At 37.0% G+C, this 25,643-nt stretch overlaps 1 protein-coding gene and 1 long non-coding RNA gene across 2 annotated transcripts in view; both read left to right on the forward strand.

The window, feature by feature from the left end:
• Positions 1 to 25,643, forward strand: part of CNTNAP4 (contactin associated protein family member 4) — a 286,975-nt gene that overhangs the window by 60,765 nt on the left and 200,567 nt on the right. Inside the window, exon 3 of the mRNA XM_032284501.1 lies at positions 15,886 to 16,079. Coding sequence (XP_032140392.1) covers positions 15,886 to 16,079 — 194 coding nt within the window. The remainder of the gene's footprint in view (positions 1 to 15,885; positions 16,080 to 25,643) is intronic.
• Positions 1,849 to 12,101, forward strand: LOC116555659. The gene is made up of 2 exons (XR_004270614.1): positions 1,849 to 9,568; positions 9,842 to 12,101. It is a non-coding gene; the product is annotated as an uncharacterized LOC116555659 (long non-coding RNA).

Below are 25,643 nucleotides of genomic sequence, written 5' to 3' on the forward strand. Positions count from 1 at the left end.
GTGGCATTTAGAGATTTTTAAAAGGTGGTATTTTATAACTGTCTAGTGTCTTGTGCTGCCCAGAGATCACTGAGCTTCCATAATGTTTATTAACAATTGGAAATGCCTTAAAGCGCATGATCACCCTCTCCCCATTCAACATAAAACATCTTATTTCTGTCTCCTTCCTATTTTCAAAAGCTACCAGTATAGATTATACATAGTGTTTAGATTTTTCAAAAATACAAACTTTAAACACTTTTTAATCTAAACACAAACCACATTAATTTAAATGTTAAGATATTTGTGTCAAGATACTAGATTACCTCAATATTCAGCAAATACTCATTTATTCTTTGGAATTCAAAACATGTTTCAAACACTCCAGAAAAGATTGATGGGAATTAATAAAAAATATTTCTTAGAAAAGAAATGACACAAAGAGAATTTAAGATCCTTTGAAATGTTGCGTTTGCTCATTACAAAGGTCTGTCATTTTACTTTTGTTAAGGGAAAGACAGAGCTCTTATAGCCTGTTGACCTTCTGAAGTTTCTCAGAATCTATCTAATTTATTTCCATTTCTCTGAGTTTGGCTATATTAGAACAATAACAGCTCAACTAATGAGAAGCCTCACTTTTATGTTTGAGCAGTTCACAAGTTTTGGTAAAAGTTCCATTCAAATATGGCCATGCTTTCTAATACGAGATTCGATTCTTATCTATTAATTTAACAAGCAAAAGCAAACTCTATTCTTTTATATTACAAAGCTTTTATATGTAACAAGCTAAATAATGAGAAAGTTGATATTTTAACTGCCACTGGGAGGTGGAGGGAAGGAAGTCCTCGCTGAGTGAGAGACGTAGGAACATGTGTAATTCAAATAAAATTGTGGAGAATGAGAACAGGTTTCATAGAAAAATGCACTATTTTTTTAGGCTCCAATGTCAAATTGGGCTTGCATTAAATGCTACGTCAAAAGGATGCCTTTTGCTACCAGACTAATATCCAACCGGCTTTTACCGAAACAACTCTGGAAATGATGGTGAGAAGGGACTGGTTATTTAAGAGGCATGTATTAAAGATCTCTAGGAAGGGAAGGCCATCAAGCAGGGGCATAGTTTCCCAAGTTCCTCTGCAAAGCCTCTACATTTACCCAAATCCCACAGGCCTTGCCTCATTCTCATCACCGGAGGGGAGCTGCCCCTGTGTTCTAAATTAAATCACTTTCTAAGTCTTTTGTAGTGGCTCAGGCTTCCTGTTGCTTCTATTTACTTTTTTCAAATTTCCCTTATACTAATGACTCTTGGCTGTCAGCACCACCATCCAGAATGTGTTCAAATGGCCACCCTGGACTTTGCCCTGTTCCTCTCCAGCATCTGATTATGCTCCCAATGCCTGCTATTTGTGGGTTATTGATTATGCTCCCAATGCCTGCTATTTGTGGGTTATCCACATCACCAAGTCCTGCCATTAGGCTTTCTCCAGTGCTTTCATGTCTTCACTCAGTACATATTTATAGGGAGTTTCCTGTGTGCCAAGATCTGTTCTAGCTTGCAAACATCATGAAAGCAGAGACTTTCTTCTGTTTTGCTCACTTTCCTGGTATTTGCCCACAGTAGAACATTATACTCCTTCAAGCCTGAGAATTCCTAACTCTGAACAGTACAACAACCCCAAGATGACTCTTGCTGAAATTTGATTGAGAAGATCTGTCTACACTGCCAGTTAGCAGTGCACTCACTTCTTAGAAACCTCTCATGGTCCCAATTTTCCCTTCTCCAGTGTTTAGTATATCCTTTATGGCGCTTAAAATTGGATCTTGCTCACCATCTCACTCCCATCTTTCCATAGTCAGTCCGATTTCTAATGCTTTATATTTTTTGCTCCAACTACTCTGGACAAACCGAAGCCCCGTAATATGCTACAGTCTCTCACACTTCCAGAGTTTGCTTCTGCTATTTCTATGGGAAAGTCATTGTTCCTTTTTCAGCTCCTAGGTCATTCCTGTTAGTCCTTTAGTACTAAGTGTAGATGCCAGCTCTCCCTGACATCTTCCCCAGCTTTTTCAGTGTGAGTCTTTACCTCTTTTCTGTGCCTCTTAATGTAGGGGCGTATACCTATCCTTCCATTTAGCGCAACTACATTTTTCTCAGATGAATATATTTTATGTCGAGATGGTGTTTTCTTGAAATGTACAAATCCTGCCCTCCCCACCAGTGACAATCTGATAAACAGGAAAATTATTATTTTTTAATTGAGTTGTTGAAATAAGGATTCAAACTACAGTAGGGAGAAAACCAAGGAAGGAGCCATAAAGGAAACAATATTGGAGGTAACACTGACCAGATTTGGCAACTTCTGTACAGTATTACTGAAAGGGAATAATTAGAAATGATTGTAACATTTTTAGTCCGAATGAATGGAAGGGTAGAATTATATGGCCATCTGGTTTGGACAGGAGGCAAAACATCCATTTTTGAAATGTTAAGTTTAAAAAATCTATAGGGCATCCATGAATAGATACATGGGAGGCATTCAGGATTTGGGACATAGGTTTCAAAGGAAAGATCCGAGCTAGAAAAATAGATTTAGTCTTCAATATATAAAAAACAAAACAAAACAAAACATCATTGTAGCCACAAGCAAGAGAAATGTAGTTAACTGAGAATGTGAAGTCAAGGAGTTGACGTGTCCTATGGAGTCACAGAAGGAGGAGCTTGTGCTAAGTGACAATTTTGGTCAGGACTTCTGATGTAGACATTTTTCTGATGGGTTTTCTCTCAGTTCATTTATTGACATAGAAGGATATTCCACAGATACAATATGTCAGCATACGAGACGCAAAAAACTGCTGTTCTTTTGTTTTGAAAGCATCATCCTCCAAGAGTCATGCAAATCAGAAATTTATTATGGAAGCTGTACTTTTAGATCATCTGGGAATTTCCCTAAATTTAACGCCCCTACTGTCATATTGTCCCTCCCATTTTTACATAAAGGAACATAAAATGCTAGAAAGATTGCATCCAGGCTTGCATGTAATTTTGCAAAAGTGACGGATTTTAAAAATTTCACAAAGGGCAATTATACTACACAATATTATTCTTCTCAGTTATGCATCTGTTGAAGGAAAAAATGGTGTCATTAAATGAAAACATAAAGTTCTTGACATTTATTGTTGTTTATTGAGCTTGGCTGACTGTACAAATATAGCTCCTAAAATTATAAATTGCTAATTTCTTAAAGTAAAAAGTAAAATTCTGAACTCTGAACATAAATTTTAAACAACAAACTGATACATTCTTAAGTACCTATGGATTACAAAGTTTCAGGAAACAGATATAATAAGAGTAATAACGACTGCAACATAATTCATACTAGTAATAGATTCTCCATTTTGCTTATCAAAAGTATTTGCTTTTTAACAATTATTGTAGGTCTCATCACGAACATGCATTGAGATGCTTCTGCTGGGATGTTGCGTTTCAGCTTCCACATTCTCTGTGGTAACAGTGTGCAGGAAAATGCAAGGGTAGGGATGAGATACATAGTATTGCCAGAAGCAATTTGAAACTGGCTAGGCAGAAACACAACCTATTTTTTTTGGGGGGGGGTTCCACCTTTTCTGATCCAGAAAATGTTTGCGTTAACTCTCATTCCCAGCTGGAAGCTACTTTATTATGACTCAGTGGATCAATATACACTGGGAACTGTCAACTATGATAGGTGGCCTGACAATCCGATAAAAGGGCTCATTGGTTTGAGTGGAAATGAGGCTGCATTGTGAGACATTCTTCTTATCAAAAAGGACAATTTAGAACTTTCCATTATACATTACAAATAGAAATAAGTTGGAGATAAACAGAGCAAAATGATGGGTTTTTTTCCCTCTTCTGCCTGCATTCTGCGTCTTTCACGTCCTGACAGACTTGATCATGCTCCCTCAAAACCCTGGCTGATCTTTATCTCAGCAAAACCGCAGAAACATTCACCTGATTTTTTCTGATATAGAATAATTAGTGGCCTGTAATTTGAGAAGAGTTTTAAACCTCAGTTTAGGAGATACAACAACATGGACAATTACAAGTGTGTAACCACAGGTTAAAATCAGCTTAATAAAAGTGCCTAGATTGGAAAAATCGCCCACCAGTGGTTTGTTACATTTGTTATATTTTCACTCTTCCCCATTTTAACACAGTGTAATCCCAAAAAAATCAAATACGTTGAAACTTCAGTTTTTTCGTCTGATGAGGTAAAGAAATCATTTAAAGCACATTTAATAATCAAGGATAAGGCCAACAAATCTAAATATGTGTTAGTCCCCGGCAAAAGTAATGGTAATGTATCATGATTTTTACATAAACCTCATAATAGCAAATCTTTTCTCTACATTTTTCATAAAATCATAGCCCTTGTGCATTCCTCTCATTTGTTTGTAGGCCAGGAGCCAGATGGAACTAGCTGGGGTGCACGGATATTACAGGAAGCAATTCATTGCGTAGTAAAAGGGCCTGCAGTTGAAAGCATTTCTAGAATTGAATGTGTGCACAGGGGAATATTGTACCTGCTAGCTTCAAACTCTGAATTCTATTTGCATACCACTCTATCATTCTGTTACAGAACATACCTGTTAAAGCCAGCATGTAGGTATATATATGTACACTGGGAATTATGAAAATTTATACATACATGTATATATTTGTTTCTCTCTGTCTGGTTTGTAGTAAAAATCATTGTGATAACCAATAAATGTGGAGTGATTCTGCCCCAGAATGTGAATGTGACTGTACTAATGCTATACATATAGCAAAATGCTTTTTGAATTGGATATATGCATTAATTCTTCTGACCACCTATATATATATTCAAACAGCATTATTATTGAAAATCCACCTATCATTTTATAAAGTCACAATATGTAAATGTATTAGCAGATTTTGAGATGTTAGGCACCCAAACAAAATACTCATACAGCTACAATGAGATATCACATAGTACTACTACAGTATATTAATCTTCAGATCTGAAATACTGGTTGATATTATTTTCTCAGGCCAGTTTTAAATCCCTGAGTCTGAAGATTAGATTGATAGTTGAGGAATAAAACAAAAACACCCCACATTTTTTCAGTGTTGTCAGAACTTTAGCTGTTATGAGTATTGTCAAGATGAGGGAGATCCTATTTGTTATTTAGTCCAGAGACATTTTTCCATCTGTGACCACATATGAGATCATCTAAACATCCCTAGCCTCTGCTAGGGGTTAGTCTAGAAGGGACTGACACAACCAAAAGACATCCCTTCTAGATATACTCAGATTTTCTGATTTCCTAACCTTCTTTCTACTGTTTTCCAAAATGGCAGTGGTTATGTAATGAACTCACATGATGTCATGGCACAATTAGATGGGGACTCCCCTGGCTAATACTGGTTATTTTGCTGGTAACTATCACCAGATTGTTGGCTGGATCTCTTTGCCCAGGACATTGACATCTGCTGAGTCTGACTGAGTTGATCCTAACATTGGATGTTCATTGATACACATTTAGCGACCCATCTATTCCTTTGAATGTTCCCTTGGCAAAGACCATCAACTTTTACTAGCTGGTCTCCATGATACTTCTTGTTGCCATTCAGAGTTCATGAAGCTGGCTGTGACTTTCTTTTGGCTAATGGATGAAGCAGTTCTGTAGTAAGTAGCCTTTGAGTATTGCCACTTATCAGGAAGAATTCCTTTGGCTGACTCTCAGCCAGACCCACATTCACTTCTAGGCATTGTTCTTCAGCTTCTTCTCTAAGGCTTTGATTGTTGAATGGTTAGGTTACTGGGGAGTATGATGCATTAAGCAGAAACATGAAAAACACATTGTTTTAATAAAAATAAAACACTGATTGCCTGTCAAAGAAGAATTGCACTGGACTGAGTTTAGCGGTCAAGGAAGACTTTATTCAACGGAGTTCAAGAAGATTGAGAGAGAGCTTGAACTCAATTCCATTGAAACAATTCCGTTGAAGCATTAGGCTGAGCTAGTGGAAATATACTGGAGGACATTGGGGAGGGGGGGACTTGGCCAATGTGATGAGGCCATCTGTGTTTGCTAATTGGATCTTATGTAAGTTAGGCTCCTACTCTCCCACAGAGCCTGGAAGATGGAAGTCCTATCTTTCTTGATGATTACATTTCAAAGGGGTGGCTCCCAGGTCCTTGAGAAAGACATCCCTGGATTGTAAAACTGGCAAGAGGCTGGATGAAGATTTACACCTCAAGGGGCAGAGACAGAATTTACAATCATAAGTTTTATAAAGTAAATGCTGTAAGAAAAGGGAGGTCAGGAGCTTAAAGTCAGAAAGAAACTTGTCTAAAGTTTAGTCTAGCTGAGGGGAATGTTATGGCTGTCTTGATCACGTGCATCACTAATAATGTCCCTTCTTGCCTGAGAAATAAAAATGACTACAATTGTCTACAAGCCAGGGAGCAAGCCCTTACCAGGAACTGAATCTCCCAGCCTCTTGATCTTGGACTTCTCAGCCTCTAGAACTGTGAAAAAATAAATGTCTGTTGTTTAAAATAAATAAATCATATAATTAAATATGTGTATTCAAGACTGAATTGGACGAATACTTAAGCCCAGAGGTAAACAAATCTCATTAATTGGGAACATAATGTTATATTAATGCGTTTTAGCATTTTTACTAATTGGGGAGTCACATGATTTAATCAGTAAAATGCCTGAAATTGGTTTTGCACTTTACCTTTTTGATGTACTATGCCCTAGTAATGCTGGCTTTTCTACCATTAAGTGGAAATGATGTCTGTTGGGTACAGGAGAGTGACTTCAGTTTGTTGACCCAGAAGGAGTGATATGAGAATATTTGGCTCATGACAGCTTATCATCTCAGTCTGGCTAGGGAAGATAAAAAAAAAAAAAAGGCAGAGAAGCGAAAAATGGTTTTAAAATCTTTGGGATATTGCCAGTAGGCTCTCTCAAATGCATGATGTCATTTACTGAAATGACCTGCCTCCCTGTAAAAGATCTAAATCAAAATTTTTAGAAAAGTATTATAATGGGCTTAGAAAGCCAACATAGGCAGCTCCTGATTATCATCTGAATTTCTAGACATGTGCTAAAAATCATTTTTCCAAAACTACTAGTTTGAATGAAATAAAACTTTGTGTGGAAAAAACAAAATTAGTCCCAGAATTTGGCATATTTGTAATTTTATTCTAGCCTTCCAGGGGAAATTTGGCTGTCATAAAATTTGCAAATCAAATACACAAATCAAAATGCCTGCATAGAGAAAGGTTGTAAATATTTACTTTTCAAAGCACTGCATTATTAAAGATTTCAGAAATGTCCAATCAGTCAATACAAGAACTAAGATTAAAAGTCGATCTGCCAATTTGTGGTGAGGGAAAATTGATTGACAGCAAAGAACTAAAGAGAAGACAATTTAGTGAGGTATTATTAATTTAGAAGCTTGCTGGGGAGTTGAAGTGAAAAAGCATCTCTTTTTCATTGTATCAAAAATTCCAAAATAAAGCAATACGTACATCTTTGAAATGTAGTTTACAAGTGATTAAGCCATGTAGCTCTGAGGCAATTGGTTGTCTGTGTATGTGTGTGTGTGTGTGTGTGTATGTGTGTAACTCAGTTGAGTTCTTCAACTTTTTTGAAAACTTCATAAAAAATACCGTGCAGGAAAGAAAAGTATTCTGTGCTTTTATTTAGTTTGGTTAGAGTATCAGCTTTTTCAGCAGTTCATATAAATTTAGGCCATGTTACTATGCGTGCATGACTATAAATTTATTTCAATCTTACATGCAGTAAATACTTTTTTAGCACCTATTACATGTCCAGCAGTGTGCTAGACCCTTGGGGTCTGTCAGTGAATAAAACAAGTGAAGGTCCCTCATCTCATAGAGCTTATATTCTATTACATGTCATATATAAACACTAAATATACTACATACAATCATATGCTATATTAAAAGATGGAGATTTCTGTGAAAAATGAAAAAGGGGTTCAGGGGCAGACAAACAGGAGGAGGATTGTAAAGCAGAAGGAATTTTAAATAGAGGAGGTCAGGAGATACAAGCCTCTAAGAGAGGGTAGAATTCAAGCAAAGTCTTATAGGCAGCAAAAGTATTAGCCCAGAGTGTCTCAGAGAAAAAACATGCCTGGCAGAAACATGAGCTTAATAAAGCTCCTGAGATGGAAAATGACTGATAGTCAGTTTATTCAAAGAACAGCAAGGAGGCCATACTAAATGGACGGCCGTGAGCTGGGAGGAAGAAAGAGAAGGTAGAGATGATATGGGGCTGGTTGAAGGGGGCAGATCATTAAGGACACTGCACGTGGCGTAGCGGGAACTTTGTCTTTCACTCTGTAAAGTTGAGAGTTATTGCAGTATTTGGTGCACAGGTATAATATTTCACACCTGTTGTGTAGAGAATAGAGTCTCAATGGGCACAGGGAGAAAGAGAGAGACTTATTAGGTGACTGTTGCAAGAATCCAGGCTTGAATAATATGGCCTGAATCAAAGGAGCATCCATGAAGGTAGAAAAACAGCAGGATTCTTAATAATAAAGTAGTACCAACAGCATCTTCTGGTGGTTTGGTAGTATGATATGAGGGAAAGAAAGGGGACAAGTGTGACTCAATTTCTTTTTTGTACTGAGGAACTGGAAGGATAAAATCACCATGTACGGGCTGGGAAAGGATGTGAACAGAGTAAGATTCAGAGGGAGAATGGAAAATTAATTTTGCAAATGTTAAAGAGATCAAGTAGTGTAGAATACATGAGTCTTGGGTTCAGGGAAGAAGTGTAGGCAGATTTATGAATGAGGGAATTTTTGACATATGGGTAATACTTAAATTCATCAGGCTAAGAGAGATCACCAAGGAGTGAATGCAGAGAGAAAAGCAGAGTAAAGGTCTGAGACCTAGAGAGTCTCAACTTTAAAATATGATGTGAGATAAAAGAAGAAACCAGCCATGGGAGTGAGGATTAACTAATTAGGTAGCAAGAAAATTAAGAGAAGGTGGTTTTGTGGAAGCTAAGTGAGCCGTCTCTTCAGGCATAGGGAGTGATCGCAAGTATCAGACGCCACAGATTGTCCGTGTGAATGGAAGACTGAAGCCTGACCACTGGATTTAGCAACATGGAGTTCTTGGTGACTTTGAGAAGAGCAGTTTCAGTTGAGTGGCAGAGAATTAAAGTCTGATTGGAGTTGGCCCAAGAAAGAACAGGATGAGAAAAGTTGGAAAGTGATGTGAATATACATTATTTGAAGACTGTTAACATTAAAAGAAGAGGAAAAAAATAGAATGGGTTCCAGAAAAGTTTTATTATTTTCCTTTTAAAATGAGAAAAATAAGAGCGTGCTGATGTAACGTGCACTGATGGGAATTATCCATTAAAGAGAAAAATAATGAAGCAGGAGAGAGACGAGAATTGCTGAAGCGGTGACCCTGAGATGGATCTGCACAAGTAAGGGGCCCAACAACTGGCTTATGTAACTAGAAAGCACAGCAAACAATGCAGGCACAGCGGGACCTAGCATCCTGATTGTGTTTTCAGAACTTTGGTTTCACTCATTTTTTTTTTTTTTTTTGAGACGGAGTTTCGCTCTTGTTGCCCAGGCTGGAGTGCAATGGCGCAATCTCGGCTCACCGCAACCTCCGCCTCCTGGGTTCAGGCAATTCTCCTGCCTCAGCCTCCTGAGTAGCTGGGATTACAGGCACGCGCCACCATGCCCAGCTAATTTTTTGTATTTTTAGTAGAGATGGGGTTTCACCATGTTGACCAGGATGGTCTGGATCTCTTGACCTCGTGATCCACCCGCCTTGGCCTCCCAAAGTCACTTCATTTCTTAACTCTCCTCTCTCTGTTGGCTTCACTCAGGCAGGCTTTCTACAGCAATATTCCTACAGCTTGATGCCTGTATCTTATCTTCTCAGCATTAACAGTGGACAAGAGTCTCTTAGACTCCAGTAGTCCCAACAAAATCCTGAAATTGTTCCATGATCATGGCTCAAGGTCACCTGCCCTTCACGGAAACAATCACCGTGATCAAAGTAGGCAAGGTCAAGATTCAGAAGTGAACGTGGGAAAAGACCAACAGCAACAGACGCAGTATCTTTAGAGTCACGATCTCTTCCGGCAGAAGCGAAAAATGACACTGGTAAAAATACAAAGCTATTAAAAGGGTCTAAATGGTGGCCTGGGGGCACTGCACACCATTTAAGGGAGCCAAACAAATATTGGGACCCTGTTCCTTCCATTTCCTGACATTGTTGTAATTTAATGTCAAGATCCAAATGATCTGGGCAAACTTGGGCTCTTGGGGAAATGTAGATGAAATCACATTTGAAAAAAAGTAATTATCTTGGAGGGAAGCTTTCCTATGACAATTTTAATTAAGCCAATTATTTTCTAGGAATTTAGATGTCCTAATGGTGGCTAGAACCGTCATTCAATTATGTTCACTTGTGTTTTGTGTCCTTGAACATCTGTGTCCTTTTACACTTTAAAATCTTGAGGAAGAAATGTAACTCTTCCTGTCTGTGCAGTCTCTATTTGTGTAAAGTTGACATATCACCTTTACTGATGACCACCAGGAATGTCTGTCATGCCATTTTTAATGTTACTAGGAGATAAAGGTGATTCTTATCTATATTTTAAAGCTCCAACTAAGAGTATTTTTTTTTCTTCACCTTTTCCTTTTACTTCCCTGAAATTTTAAGATGTGCCTCTCTGACCAGCACTAAATACTGGTGATATTTAGTAGATGGGATATATGAGTCTTAAACATAATTCAGCCAGCCAGGTAATTTATAATTAAATCATACTGAATAAATTTTTTGAGTATATTCTTCGGATAAAATATACTACTATGAGGCAAAGATAGTTGTAATTACTCCAGGGGTAAAGAATGAAAAATGGGGTGATTTGTAAAGTGACAGTCTCCCACGGATTAAAACAGTATTAAAAATAAGCAATTTCTCACTTGCACTAAAATATTTGCATAGTATTTGGAAAATTTACTTAGCCTCTTCAAATATTTTTGTTTTTTTTTTTGAAAAGAGATGTTAAAGCATATTTCATCTCACTAATTTTAATAATTAAGTTAATACAGTGTATACAATTTCTAATAGTGTGCTTCGCATACAATAGGCCCTAGATAATTTTTAGTTTGCTTTTCTTTCCTTATAATTCATAGCAGCACATATTATAGAAGCAAGTTTCTCAGAAATCTGATGTTGAAAAACGGTAGTCAGCAGATAAAAGAGATGCTGTCTCTGCGGTCAATCAGATACTAAATTTTTTCAAAGCTGAACTTTCCTGCGATCGTAACTCTCTTTGGAGCTAATAGCAATAATAATTTTTTTTTTTATAATTCAAAACGTTACAACTGCCATATACTCTCATGTTTGCTGAAGGTGGGAGAAATCAATAGGCACTTAATATGCTTTTAAAATGTAATTATCATAACAATACTACAGCATTTGAGAGTCTTGTGAATGGGGAGAACTTTTACCTTTCAAAGTGAGTTTCAGGCTGAAATATGAAGAGTTAAGAAATGTTTCCATTTGAATACATTTATGACACTTTATTACACCAAGTCTCCGTAACAAGGTTAAGGCAGGAGAAAGGGGACGGTGGAACAGGGAAAGGAAACCTGCAGTATGGGAAAAAATATGAACTGGTGGGAGCAAGACTCTTGTTTTTGTTCTGTGGGTAGATTATCAGTAACTATGGAAGAGATGGGGTTATGAAAAGATGGTCTTTAGTTTCATAAGAATTGGTTTATTATGATATTGAATATATTGGCATACTAAAATCATGAGGCCAAATAACACGTTACCTGGCAGCTGAAAGGTTTTGTTAATAAACGAAATAAATCATTACGTTTTATTTTATGGTAATACAGAGTTTAAAATGTGCTGGAGTTAGTCATCGCTTTCTTCATTAGAAAAGTAAATATGACAACAGTGTGTTTCTGAGGGCTGTGTGGTTTGGTGGTGGCCATCCGGCTGGTGGTCTAACCTCAGCTGTAGTTATGTTTGTATTTCATGTTGCTGGTGTCCCTTCCTGTCATAGGCTGGCAAAAAAAAAAATTCTGCAAAGCATAATCAATTTATCTCTATCAGTCTGTCTGTCTAGCTTCCATTTTCCATTTTACTATTTAGCATTTGTCTTAAAATTGGAACAAGCCTGCAACTCTATCACACACCAATACCATGTGCATCTGCAGAGCTGCACAACTTAAAACCTGGAACGGATATTTGGATTCCCTGTGGCCAACTTATCTGGCTGAAATTACTTGGTATAGCCTAGAAGCATCTGAATTTCCATTACTTTATCAGTGTACCTCGTTAATGATATAGCTTAATTTGCATACCAGTAGTACCTTTTCACCACAGGTAAGAAATTGAAATGTTCAAGGTCAATTAACTGTGAATGTTTCAAGTCGGCTGGTGCAGTTGTAACTGTGAGCGGCGCTGTGAAGAGGGAAGGGTCAGTGAGGGGTTCCTCTTTCTCCTGATGAGAACTGATGATCCGATTTTAACTCACTAGAATCACACTGATTCTTTTTTCCTTGCTGTGTTTCTGTCATATGCCTGTTTTTTAAAATACTGGCCTATGGAGGCATGAACATGCAAGAGAAATGCTATGAAATTCTGCATTTTAGAAAAACATGTTCTCATTACAGGCCTTAGACCATTACAATTAACTAGGAAGGGGAAGAAGCAAATTAATCAGTGTTTTCTTAGAGGAATTGGCTGATACAGCTGCAATTCCATGTGCGGAATTTCCGGGCTGAGATGGTGGCATTCTAGGGGCACTTCATTCACCCTCCCAACTTTTCCTTGTAAAGTAAAAATGACAGAAATACAGAGATACACAGTTGCAGCAACAAGAGAATTAAAGCTGCTTCAATTTCCAAAGTTTTGACAGGGCCTGGAGAGAAAGAGTAAGACTAGATAGGACAGTGGAGGGAAATTCTTATCCACGTGTCATGTCCATCATGTACCTATACTTGAAAGACATGGTCCATTGTTAACTACAGGGAGGGAAGTTGACCCTTCTGCCTGGTAGCTTACTCCTGAGTTTCCCTGACCTCCATCAGCATCAGTGAGTCTTTTCTACGTCCACTGGGAACCACAGATTCCCACATTTGCATCCTGACACTGTGAGAGGAACTGCTGTGTCCTAGTTAAGGGTATTGTGCCTCTTGCCTTCTCCATGGATAAGGGCAAAGTGTTCAAACTTTTTGAATCTAACACACCATGTACTACGTAGATTGCACTGAACATTAATTAGCAAGGCCTTCACAAAGTACCTGACACGAAGGACTCCCTTGATCAGCAAATGTTAAGTGATACAGTATTAGAATAAGGGGAGGAGGATGGATGGTGTTTCATCACATCCGGAAAAATGAAGGATGGAGGAAGCATTGATTCAGATTTTAAAATAACGCCGCGAGAGCATTTCCTGCAGAGTTCAAGAACTCCCCAAGCTATTTGTGGCAGGGTGCTATTTAAAGTGTGCTTCAGATCATTCAAGAACAAATTCCATATAAATAACAATCTGCAAGGGCAGGAAGTGCCCTTCTTGGACAGCATTGCCATGCTAAACAAATGACTCCAAGACACCCAGGGCCCATGTCTACGTAACAAGCGCTCTTGCTTAAAAGATGAGAATATTCTGCTTGACAAGCAGAAAGCTAGATAATATTGGTGTACAAAGAAACTGCACCCAACATCATAGGTTCTTTAAGAACAAATACAGAGAAAATTAAAAACACATAAAAAAAATTGTAGTATGTGAAAAATTTTTGGATCCAAAAGAGAGAAAGAGCATTGTACTTTTGACATATGGAGTGGAATACACTTTTGAACAATGATTCACTTTAAGAAAGATGGAAATTTGATGATGTATCTAGTTCTAAAGACAATATAGTAAGAAACAGGGATTATACTGGAATGCAAGTAGTAGCTAGTGTGATGCCATCAAGAGAGGACCTTGTTGTAATATAATGTTTGAAAATAATTTCAACTTTTATTTTAAAGGGTACATGTGCAGTTTGTTGTAATACAATCTTTTAAAATGCTGCTTTGACCCACTTTTGAAGCCCCGCCTTGGACTGGTCAGTTTCCTTTCATAGCAGCTGATTATGTCCATACTCCAACCACTTCCTTTATTAGGTTCTCACTCTTTGGGGTCACTAAGCATCATTGCTGGGACAGGTGCCAGACAACAAGGGGTGTCCCAGTGCCTCTTAGATAAATTGTTCAAATTAGCCAATTCATAGGAAGCCCACCTGTATGACAAGCCTAGCTAGCTAGCCCTACCCTGCTTGCCATACAGAAGCTGCCTGCAGCAGCTCTGCTTTGCCCTTATCCTGTCTCCTGGTGCAACCCCCCCCATCTCCTGCCTGGAGTCTTCTCCTGTTTGTAGTTGTAAGTAGCAGAGTTCTGTCCTTCATCTATCAGAGTGTCATTATGCTGCATTCTACCATCAAAATAATCTTGAAGTCTTATAAAGCAGTTGTCAACACAGGTGTGTCCCTTCAGATCTTACAATGACATATGCCCCTTCATAAGAGCAAACATTTATTGAGCATTTCTTTGAATTAGGTCTTGTACTCAAGGTTTCACAAAATGGATTATGTATGCCAAGAATGATGCTTGATTCAAAACTATATAAATTAATGGTCATCTATATCTAAAATTCCAGACCTTATTATCAGAGCCTCAAGGTGAGCAGCAAAAGGATAGGGGAAAGAAAATGTGCTAACATTGTTATTTGGGGTGTTATATAATTGATGTTGCATTTTAATAGACATTAATTGTTAGACAAATACAGATTTGAGAAAGGGGATCAAACACTATTTCATAACTTCTACAGTTATTATATGTTACTTATATAATCAGCAATGTTAAATAATTCTGCAAATAATTCCCCAAATTATTATATTAAAGTGGAAGAATGAAGCATCTTAACAAGATATATAGGAGTCACATCTGTACTATTTTGGCGTGTGCTGGATAAAATATAACACAGTCAATTATGCTCCCTCCTTCCTCTCACCCACCAACTTCCTGGTGTGTTGATAAACGAACCGGGTTGGGGGCAGGTGCTTATTGTGCAGAGTTTGCAATTTCCATGGTTTAAACAGTCCCATCATGGCCAGTTGCAAAGATGATCATGTTTAATAACTAGCTTGCAAAATTGAAAATGTAGTGATGGTCTCTCACAAACTGTTGGGAACGAGCTCCAGCCCACCACTGGACAGAGCATCTTTGTTGTGTTATTTTCTCCTGCTCATCCTCCATCATTACTGTTGTTTCTAACGTGGTTTTCTGTATCTGTCCCTCCTGAAGAATGTAAACGCCTGAGGGCAGGAACTATTTCTTGACTTTTGTTTTCCCTTGGACTTAACAATGTACTCCCTTCTCTAAGTCTAAAAATGATCAAAAGTAGATTTTTAGTTCCATCATAGCTTGAAGTTATTTCCTTACATCCAGTCCTGGGGAAAGGGGTAGGAGAGCAGACCGTTACCCAGTCATGCATGTGTGCAGTAGACATGCTAGTCCCCGGTCTTGGTGGGAATGTTCACCTGTCAGATTCAGTATGTTAAACATTCAGCAAGACTCCTAGTTCTCCAAGTTTTAGGAGGCTATAAAACCTAGAAATGAACACAATTAATTAACATAGACATCATAGAATTATACTAAATTCTTCTCTATATTTTTCTACAATTATAAGAAGTTTGATATTTTGGAAATTTAAGTTCCATAGAGAAATACAGTCTTGCTGGCATTTCTGCTTTACTAACATAGATTTTTAACTAACTTTTCTTTCCCAATTTTCTCTTGTTTCTATTTTTAATAAAAGGAGCTGGTGGCTGGTCTCCACTTGTGTCTAACAAATACCAGTGGTTGCAGATTGACCTTGGAGAGAGAATGGAGGTTACCGCTGTGGCCACTCAAGGGGGTTATGGGAGCTCCAACTGGGTGACCACCTACCTCCTGATGTTCAGTGATAGTGGCTGGAACTGGAAACAGTATCGCCAAGAGGACAGCATCTGGGTATGTTCTTTAACAAAATATACAGTCTCTCAGGGAAAGAAGCATAGTCAGTACTGCATCTTGTTTGCCAGTCTCTTAAATTAAGTAGAAATACAGAATCTCCAGACTTAAGTTGAAAACTTTTTCCAAAAGAAAATATGATAAATATTCATTTTCTAATACATTTTATGGTAAATATATGAGAATACTAAGAATAAATTTATTCTACAGGGTTCTCAAAAATTGGAAAAAACAAACAAACCCATATTAGTCCATTAAGTAGTGTGGGGGTCTAAGAAATAAATAAGACTTGTATAAAAAGTTGCTTTCTTCAAAAACATAATAGTCTTGCATCATTATTTATTTATTTATGAGGCAGAGTCTTACTCTGTTGCCCAGGCTGAAGTGCAGTGGCGCGATCTTGGCTCACTGCAACTGCCGCCTCCCTGGTTCAAGCAATTCTTCTGCCTCAGCCTCCCAAGTAGCTTGGATTACAGGCACCCACCACCACACATGGCTAATTTTTGTGTTATTAGTAGAGACAGGTTTCACCATGTTGGCCAGGCTGGCTTCAAACTCCTGGCCTCAAGCAGTCCACCCTGCCTTGGTGTCCCAACGTGCTGGCATTACAGGCGTAAGCCACTGAGCCCAACCTGCTTTGTCTTTATTTAAAGTTAGTAAAAATGATTTACTCCTTTTATTTCAACTGAAAACAGATTTTTGAAACCCTGTTTCTCTGGCATACGGGAATTTATATATATAAAATACGTGGAGTTGTATATGTGTATATATGCATACACATATATACATATATATGATGTATGTATAAACCCTTCTCTAGTCTCTGTAAAGTGTGTAAGTGTATAAATTGCTGTGCATTGTAAACAGTGGTGCAGCTCCTGTAAGAGGGAGACTGGGAAAGAGGCACTTTGTGATAAAGTGGATGAGATTTGTAGTTGATTGATAAATAAACCTGGATATGGCATATAAACACATGATAGAAGAAGGAAGCTAAAGGAAGTTTGTTTGATGACAAAGAAAAGACTTCTTTCTTGGTGCAGAAAAGTATTTGTTTGGATCTTTTGTGGGCCAAGAACAACACACTGCAATCAAAGAACTATTTTTCCTTCTCTGGCTGAGCTGCTGGAACCAGAGAAAATGGGTTACTTAATGAAGCATCATTCTTAGCACACAGATAATTTGGAAGCCTATTTGGGCACATAATGATAATTTTCTTTGACCAGTCAATTGCCTTTTTTTTTTTGAAAGTTCTCAGAATTCCGTTATGCATTATAAACTCATTGAAGAAATGGACTGTGATTTACTCACCTTTGTATCTTTAAAGCTCTTGGTGGCTGTTCAATCCATGCTTATTGATGTAAATTGAAATGAAAGAAGTAGCCTTGCTCTTTCTCTAAAGGGCACAACAATGGGACCAGAAGTTGCCTATAAGCAGTTTTAAGAAAGGCTGTTTCAAATCCAAGGCAAGTTGAAGCTGTAAGAGGAAAAACAAATAAACAAGACAAAACACGCACACACACACAGACACCAAAACTCCACACACTGGGTATTACGGTTCATTTAATTCCATGAAAACCATTCGAACTTGGAATAAAATAAACAGTAATTATGAACCAATAACAGTAAAAACTTAATGAGATATTTATTTCACTAGATGTTTGGATTTTCTTCTACTCTTTTTTGAATTAAGCACTGGAATTTAAACTAGACAAGTAGTGGCTAATGCATGCTAATATTTAGGTATGTTAATTAAAATGCATTTTTTTTAAGTGATCAATCAATCAGGAAAATGTTTTTCTGTTAAGCAAGCTTGGGGAAAGCCAAACCCAGGCACTGCCATTTGCCTTATTTGCCTACTCCTATAAAAGTTGAGGTACTCATGGTGAAATGGTGGCATGAATGATATCCTTACTAATTCAAACCAATACAAATAAAAACATGGCATCTATAATAATCCTGTTAAGGTAACATTGTTTTCTAGACTCTAATTTCTTGATTTACTCAGTGTCTTCCCCTTCTTGGGTGTAAGCTCTGTAAATACTGTACCTTTCGACCTTTCATCTCAGTATACCCAACGTGTAACAGCACCTGGCAGGTCGCAGTCATATATTAAATATTTATTGACGGAATGAGTGAATAAAATGCACTTTCTTATAAGATACTATTCTGCTCACTCTAAAAGTGACTCCCTCTTGCCCCCATCAGCCCTTCTTTTTAGTACATTTATGCTGTACCAATTTAATATATCAAGATGGCACATTTTTCTTTTTCCTATAAATTTTGAACTTTTTTATGGGCGAGATTTTCTTTTTCTGATCTTAACATTTCTGGCATCCGACATCCAGTATGGCATATGACTTTTTTCGAGTAAATTGGTGTAAGAACCAATAAATGAATGGATTTGAATATGTCAATCTGCTAATCTGTGCTTATCTTTGTCCAAATTTCCGGAAGATTTCAAAAGAGTTTATGTTAACATCACTGAAGGAGGCTGGGTGTGGTGGCTCACACCTGTAATCCCAGCACTTTGGGAGGCTGAGGTGGGAGGATCACTTGAGGCCAGGAGTTTGAGACCAGCCTGGGCAACATGGTGAAACCCTGTCAGTACTAAAAATACAAAAAGGTTAGCCGAGCATGGTGACATGCACCTGTAATCTCAGCTACTCAGGAGGCTGAGGTGTTAGTAGGATCATTGGAACCTGCGAGGCAGAGGTTGCAGTGAGCTGAGATTGTACCACTGCACCCCAGCCTGGGTGACAAGAGCCAGAGTCCATTTCAAAAACAAAAACCAAACAACAACTAAATCATTGAAGAGATCAGTATTGTCAGGGCAAACCAAAGAAAGATTCAGAGGAACATGCAAATATGAGGTACAGATTCCTAAGCATTTGGAAATGGACAGAATATGGAAATCACTTTAAGCTAAATTTGTCAAAGAAGAAGTAAGGCTTACATAGGTCTTGAAGAAAGCATTATAGTTTAGATTATGGAAGGATTAAGGAGGCTACTTTATGAAGTTGGAAAGATGTGAAAAAAGCATGGACATTGGGAATATCCAGAGTTATGGTTCCCTGTGTAATAACTAGTGAGATTACTGGTCAGCTTGGACTGTCAAGTTTTGGAAGGACTGGAAGATAATTTTGGATATGGCAAAGAAAGTTGACAGATAACTTTAAATGTCAAGATCAAAGTTAAGACTTAGTGCAATAGACACCATCACCACATATCACATAGCTAAGTTGTTGTGTAAATAACCTCAAATCTCTGAAAGTATACGTATGTGTGTGTATGTGTATATATATGTATGTATGTGTATATATATGTGTGTATATTTATATATGTATGTATCTGTATATATTTCCTGTTAATCCTAGATAGCTGCAAAGTTTTATTCTACTCCATAGTTACTCTGATCCCACTCTAAAGGAAGGTCTCTCTCTCTGTGAATCGCTAATTGCTGAAGCAGGAAAATTGAAATATGATGAATTGTGCCCTGACTCTTGACTTTTCTGCCTGGAAGAACACAGGCCACTTCAATTTGCATTTTTTAAGCCGAAGAACAATTTGAAATTGATGTACTTCATAAGAAAGTTAACCCTTTGTTACATTTTACAAATACATGTTTTCCAACTTTTTGTTTTCTGGCCCAGTTTTTGTAGATACTATAGGATGTATACCAATTATACAAAATATGCCAATTTCCTTTAAGAGCTTCGCAGTCTGTTCCAGATGATAGAAATAAGTCTATGAAAGACAGTTAGGAAACACATAAGGCATTATACAAGTATGTGATAGAAAGAGAAAGAAAAGACAAGTATTATTGGTTTAGGAACAAACACAATAAAAACAATCAACACGGATTGAAATGCTGCGGGGAAGATTCTTAATTCTTTCCTCATTTGATCTCACTTTGAATGCCAGAGAGAACAATGACTTCTACATATCTGAAATAATTAATAAAATCCTCTGCCACTTCTTACAAATAATCCTTAAAAGGAGGAACAAAATATTTTACTCTCTGTACAGATCATTTAATGGAAATGCAAACTTGATAGATACGTGGTATTTTAAAATATTACACATTGAAATATTTCTTCAGTAAAAAATTTATAGTCCAATGTTCATAAAATATAACTTATGCAAAATATTCTGAATGGCAAACACTTTATGAAAATTTAGAAAGTGTAAGCTCCTAAACTTTCTCTTCTCAGATTGAAAACAAATTTCCTCAACATCTGTGATAAAAAGACTCTTCAGTTTATTGTACATGATTGAAAAAGTAAACATAAGGTATAATTTTCACTCACTTAAGAACAATTGCTGAGATATCATGAAATCAACATCTTAGAAATTACTTTAGGTAGATAACATGTGCAGGAACTTCACAGCCAAATTCTCGAAATCCTTTCTGATAAATGCCTAAGATTCTTTCACAATGCAGACTGCAAGGGCAATGAATGGGGTGGTACCAGTCATATAAATTAAGTAAATATGCTTGTTAAACACAGGAATAGTTTGCTTTATTTTAAAATAGACTTCATCTGTACTTGATTTTTCAAACAAAAACCCTTTATTGCATATCTGTAGTATCTCTTTGTTTTTTAACTGGAATTGTCTAGTGTCGTGGTTCTGGATTTGGCTGGTGAAAGACATAGAGACCCTATGGCAAGGTATAGTCAATTAGGCAGAAGTACCACCTGTCACAAAATATTCAGGTCATTATTATTATTGTGAATGATTGAGTTGTCAACTCTATAAGCCAGTATAGAAACACTGCTCACAAAGATTTCCACATGCATTTGTTTTAAGTCAAATAAATAAGTTCCTGGGGGTAGTTTAATAGAAAATTTGAGGAGGCAGAAATACAGAAGAGATGTGTGCTGTAGGGTAGGTGACTCTCCTCCTTCTGAGTGGCATTTTTCCTTCTTTATGTTGAGCCCTTATTCTCTTGGCCTAAGCCTACAAGCAGCATTTGTGGTGATAGAAGGTGTAGCAGTACTAATGCCGTGTGTGTCAACATGTCAAGTTGTCAAACTTAATGCACTGCAATACTTGCCTCAGTACTTGGCAAATGCCTAGAGAGTGCCTGAAGCTGCTTTTTATCTTTCAAGACTCTGATCCAAAAAACACATTTTAATTGTAGTCTACATTATTAGTCTAAATCTTCAGAAACCTTCCTGTTTATATTTCTATTTAGCTACACATTCTCTAGCTTTTGAAGATGGCTAACCTGCTGATGCATGGTTAAAAAGTGGCTGCATGTTTTTTTTTTTAATTGTGGTAAAAAACTTAACAAAATTTTAAGTGCACAATACAGTATTGTGTTAACTATAAGTACAGTGTTGTATAGCAGATCTCCAGGACTCAATCATCTTGCTTAACTGAAACATTTATCTGTTGAATGATACCTCCTAGTTTCACCCTTTTCCCATCTCCTGGCAACCACCTTTCAACTTTCTGCTTCTATGGATTCGACTGTTTTAGATACATGTACCTCATATGAAAGTGGCAAAATGCATTATTTGTCCCTTTGTGACTGGCTTATTTCACTTAGCATAGTGTCCTCAAAGTTTATTTTTGTTGAATGAACTTTGAGGCAGAATGTCCTTCCTTTTTTTAAGGCTGAATAACATTCCATTGCATGTAAATACCACAATTTTAAAATCTGTTTGTTTGCCTATGGACATTGAGGTTGTTGCCCCATCCTCACTATTGTAAATAATGATGCAGTGAGTGTGGGGGTACATACTCTTTGAGATCCTGATTTTAATTCTTTTGGATAAATACCTGGGATCAGGATTGCTGAGTCACATGGTATTTCTATTTCTAATTTTTGAGGAAGTTCCAAACTGTATACTGTTTTCCATGGTGATTGTACCATTTTACATTCCTACCAACAATGTGCTAGGGTTCTGATTTCTCCAAATTCTTGTCAACGCCTGTTGTATTTCACTTTCATTTTTTAAGTGATAGATATCCTAACAGGTGTGAGGTGATATCTCAGTGTGGTTTTGATTTGCATTTCCCTGATGACTGGCAGTGTTGAGTATCTTTTTAGCTACCTCCTGGTTATGTGTATATCTTCTTTGGAGAACTGTCTGCTCAAGTCTTTTGCTCATATTAAAATCCGGGTGTTTTTATCTTATTTTTGCTATTGAGTTGAGGAAGTTATTGATATATTTTTACTATAGTATTATTATATGTTTAGCTTATATATACTAACGATAAATTATGTAAGAAGGAAATTTAAAACATAGTCTAATTTACAATACTATCAAAAAGAATAAAATAGGAATAAACTTTACCATGGGAGCAAAAGAGCTGTACACTAAAAACTACAAAACATGGCTGAAGGAAGTTAAAGAAGAACCAAATAAATGAGAAGATTTTTGTGTTCATGGATTAGAAGACTTAATATTGTTAAGATGTCTCTGCTTCTCAAAGCAATCTATAGATCTAATGCAATCCCTATCAAAATCCCAGTAGCATTTTGTTACAGAAAAAGAAAAAAAATCCTAAAATTTATGTAAAACCAGAAATTTATATAGGACCACATATACTGTTTTGAATAGCCAAAACGATCTTGAAAAAGAGCAAAGCTAGAGGCATCTCACATCTGATTTCAAAGTATATTACAAAGCTACCGTATGGCACTGGCATAAAGATAAACACATAGACCAATAAAACATAATGAAGCCCAGAAATAAACGCACACATTTGTGGTCAACTGATCTTCCATAAGGATGTCAAGAACAAACATAGAAACAGAAAACCGAATAGCACATATTCTTACTTCCAAGTGGGAACATAGAGTGCATATGGAGATAAAGAAGGGAACAGCACACACCAGAAACTAATTGAGGATGGAGGCTAGGAGAAGGGTGAGGATCAAACTACCTATGTGGTACTATGCTTATTATCTGGGTCACAAAATTATCTGTACATAGAATCCCCATGACATATAATTTACCTATGTAGCAAACCTGCACATGTACACCTGAACCTAAAATAGAAGTTAAAATCATAAGGAAGAAAAAAAGAATACACAATGGGGGCCAGGCGTGGTGGCTCATACCTGTAAACCCAGCATTTTGGGAGGCTGAGGAGGAATGATCACTTGGGACCAGGAGGTCAAGACCAATCTGGGTAACATAGCGAGACCCATGCTCTGTTAAAGAAAAACAGACAATGGGGAATGGATAGTCTCTTCAACAAATGGCTACTGGGAAAACTGGATATCCACATGCAGAACAATGAAATTGGACCCTTATCTTTTTTTTTTTAAGAGATGGAGTCTCACTCTGTTGCCCAGGCTGGAGCGCAGTGGCAGTGGTGCAATCCCAGTTCACTGCAGGAACCTCCTTCTCTTGGCTTCAAGCAATTATCCTGTCTCAGCCTCCTGAGTAACAGGGATTAGAGGCATGTGCCACCACACCCAGCTAATTTTTATTTTTAGTAGAGATGGTATTTTACCATGTTAGCCAGGCTGGACTCAAACTGCTGACCTCAGGTGATCTGCCCGCCTTGGCTTCCCAAAGTGTTGGGATTACAGGCATGAGCCACCACGCCTGGCCTGGACCCTTATCTTTTACCATATAAAGATTAACTCAAAATGGGTTAAAGACTTAAATGGAAAATTTGAAACTGTAAAACTGCTAGAAAAAACCTATTGAAGCAACTTTATGATATTGGTCTTGGTAATGCATATTTAGATATGATATCCAAAGCACAGACACCAAAATAAAAAATAAACAAGTAGAACCACATGAACAAAAACCTTCTGCATAGCAAAGGTAACAATTAACAAAGTGAACAGGCATCCTAAAGAATTAGAGAAAAATTTGGAAACCATATATCTCATAGAGAGTTAGTATTAAAAAGCATTTGGGTTTTAAATATGACCTCTATCACAAATCAACACTGTTTGCTAGGCATGTTTTTCATTAAGTAGTTTTGATAGGTCTATTTCCTCTCTTTGCATTTGTTCATATTCTACAGCAAGTTATGTTGGTCCCTTCTCCTAAGCTTCTGTGAGATGCATGTATACTGGAAATTTACTTCAGTATATAATATACATAAAAAATAGGGCCTGTAATCCCAGCACTTTGCGATGTTGGAGTGGGTGGATCACTTGAGGCTAGGAGTTTGAGATCAGCCTGGCCAGTATGATAAAATCCCATGTCTACTAAAAATACAAAAAAATATTTAAAAAATACAAAAATAAAATCCCCTGTCTACTAAAAATACAAAAATTAGCGTGGAGGCACACACCTATAATCCCAGCTACTTGGGAGGCTGAGCCATGAGAATCGCTTGAACCTGGGAGGCGGAGATTGCAGTGAGCTGATACCATGCCATTGCATTCCCGCCTGTGCAACAGAGCGAGACTCTTAAAGAAAAAAAAAAGAATATTTGAACTCCTATGAGCTGTAGATGCACACAGCAATGTGAGATAAATTGTGATATGGCTTCACAGTCTAAATTTGTAAGAAAGCAAAAAACTTACCTGAAGACAGGGACCAGTGTTAGCAGTGAATTTAGTATTGCTTCAGAGTGCACACCCCCATTCCAGTTTGTTTTCAAATCGCCAATCTGAGAACAACAGATTTCTGAAATACTTTACAATTTGTATCTCACATTCTACCATGTGACAGTTCAGTGGCAACATCACTCCCTTTACCCTATTCCCTCTTAGCATGGCTGGGATACGGTGTCTTAGACATCTGCTTTTTGGCTTGTTCTTTCCCCAGGAGGCTACTTTTGGCATTTTTCCATCTTGGAAGCAATTCTGTCCTTTCAAAGTGTTTCTTCATTGTTCCTTAAGATCTAGACAAAACTAATACGTGCCACTCACTTTGCTAATTTTCCATCCTTAATTTTCAACTTTATCAACTATATTTTAAACAGAGACAAGATTAAAAAATATTTAATACTAGAAAGGAGAAACTAAGATTTGAAGTGGATACAATTATATCTCTTAAATAATCTAAGAGAATCATTGGGATAATTATTTTATAAAGGTATTTCATTAATGATTCTAACAAAAAAAATGTTTAAATTCTTAAGTTATCTTCCTATATATAAATAAGTGGACAATGTAAAAGGAATACACACCTCATTTATAATAGAATACAAACTAGAATAGATTGGAAGTGAGATTTATTATTTATTGATTTGCATAATTTATCTTCAGGGAAACATATATTGTGAAGCTACTCTTGGAGATCCAGATATGCTTTTTTGTTATTGTTGTCTTTTATTTTTTAATTTTTTGACTTTAATTTTTTTCTTTGTGCATTTGCATTTGCCTTTTAAATTTCATATCAAATTATTATACAAAATTTACTTTGCTGAAATTTTTAAAAACTTTTAGGTTTAGGGATACATGTGGAGGTTTGTTAGATAATTAAATGCATGTTGTACAGATTATTTTGTCACCCAGGTACTAAGCCTCATACCCAGTAGTTAATTTGTGTAACCTGAGGAGCTTTATTTTTAATTTAATTTAAATTTTATTTAATTTTTTTTTATTATACTTAAGTTCTGGGATACATGTGCCGAATG

Source organism: Sapajus apella, unplaced genomic scaffold, assembly GCF_009761245.1.
Source record: "Sapajus apella isolate SASKATOON/1434 unplaced genomic scaffold, GSC_monkey_1.0 scaffold15, whole genome shotgun sequence".
NCBI lineage: Eukaryota > Metazoa > Chordata > Mammalia > Primates > Cebidae > Sapajus > Sapajus apella.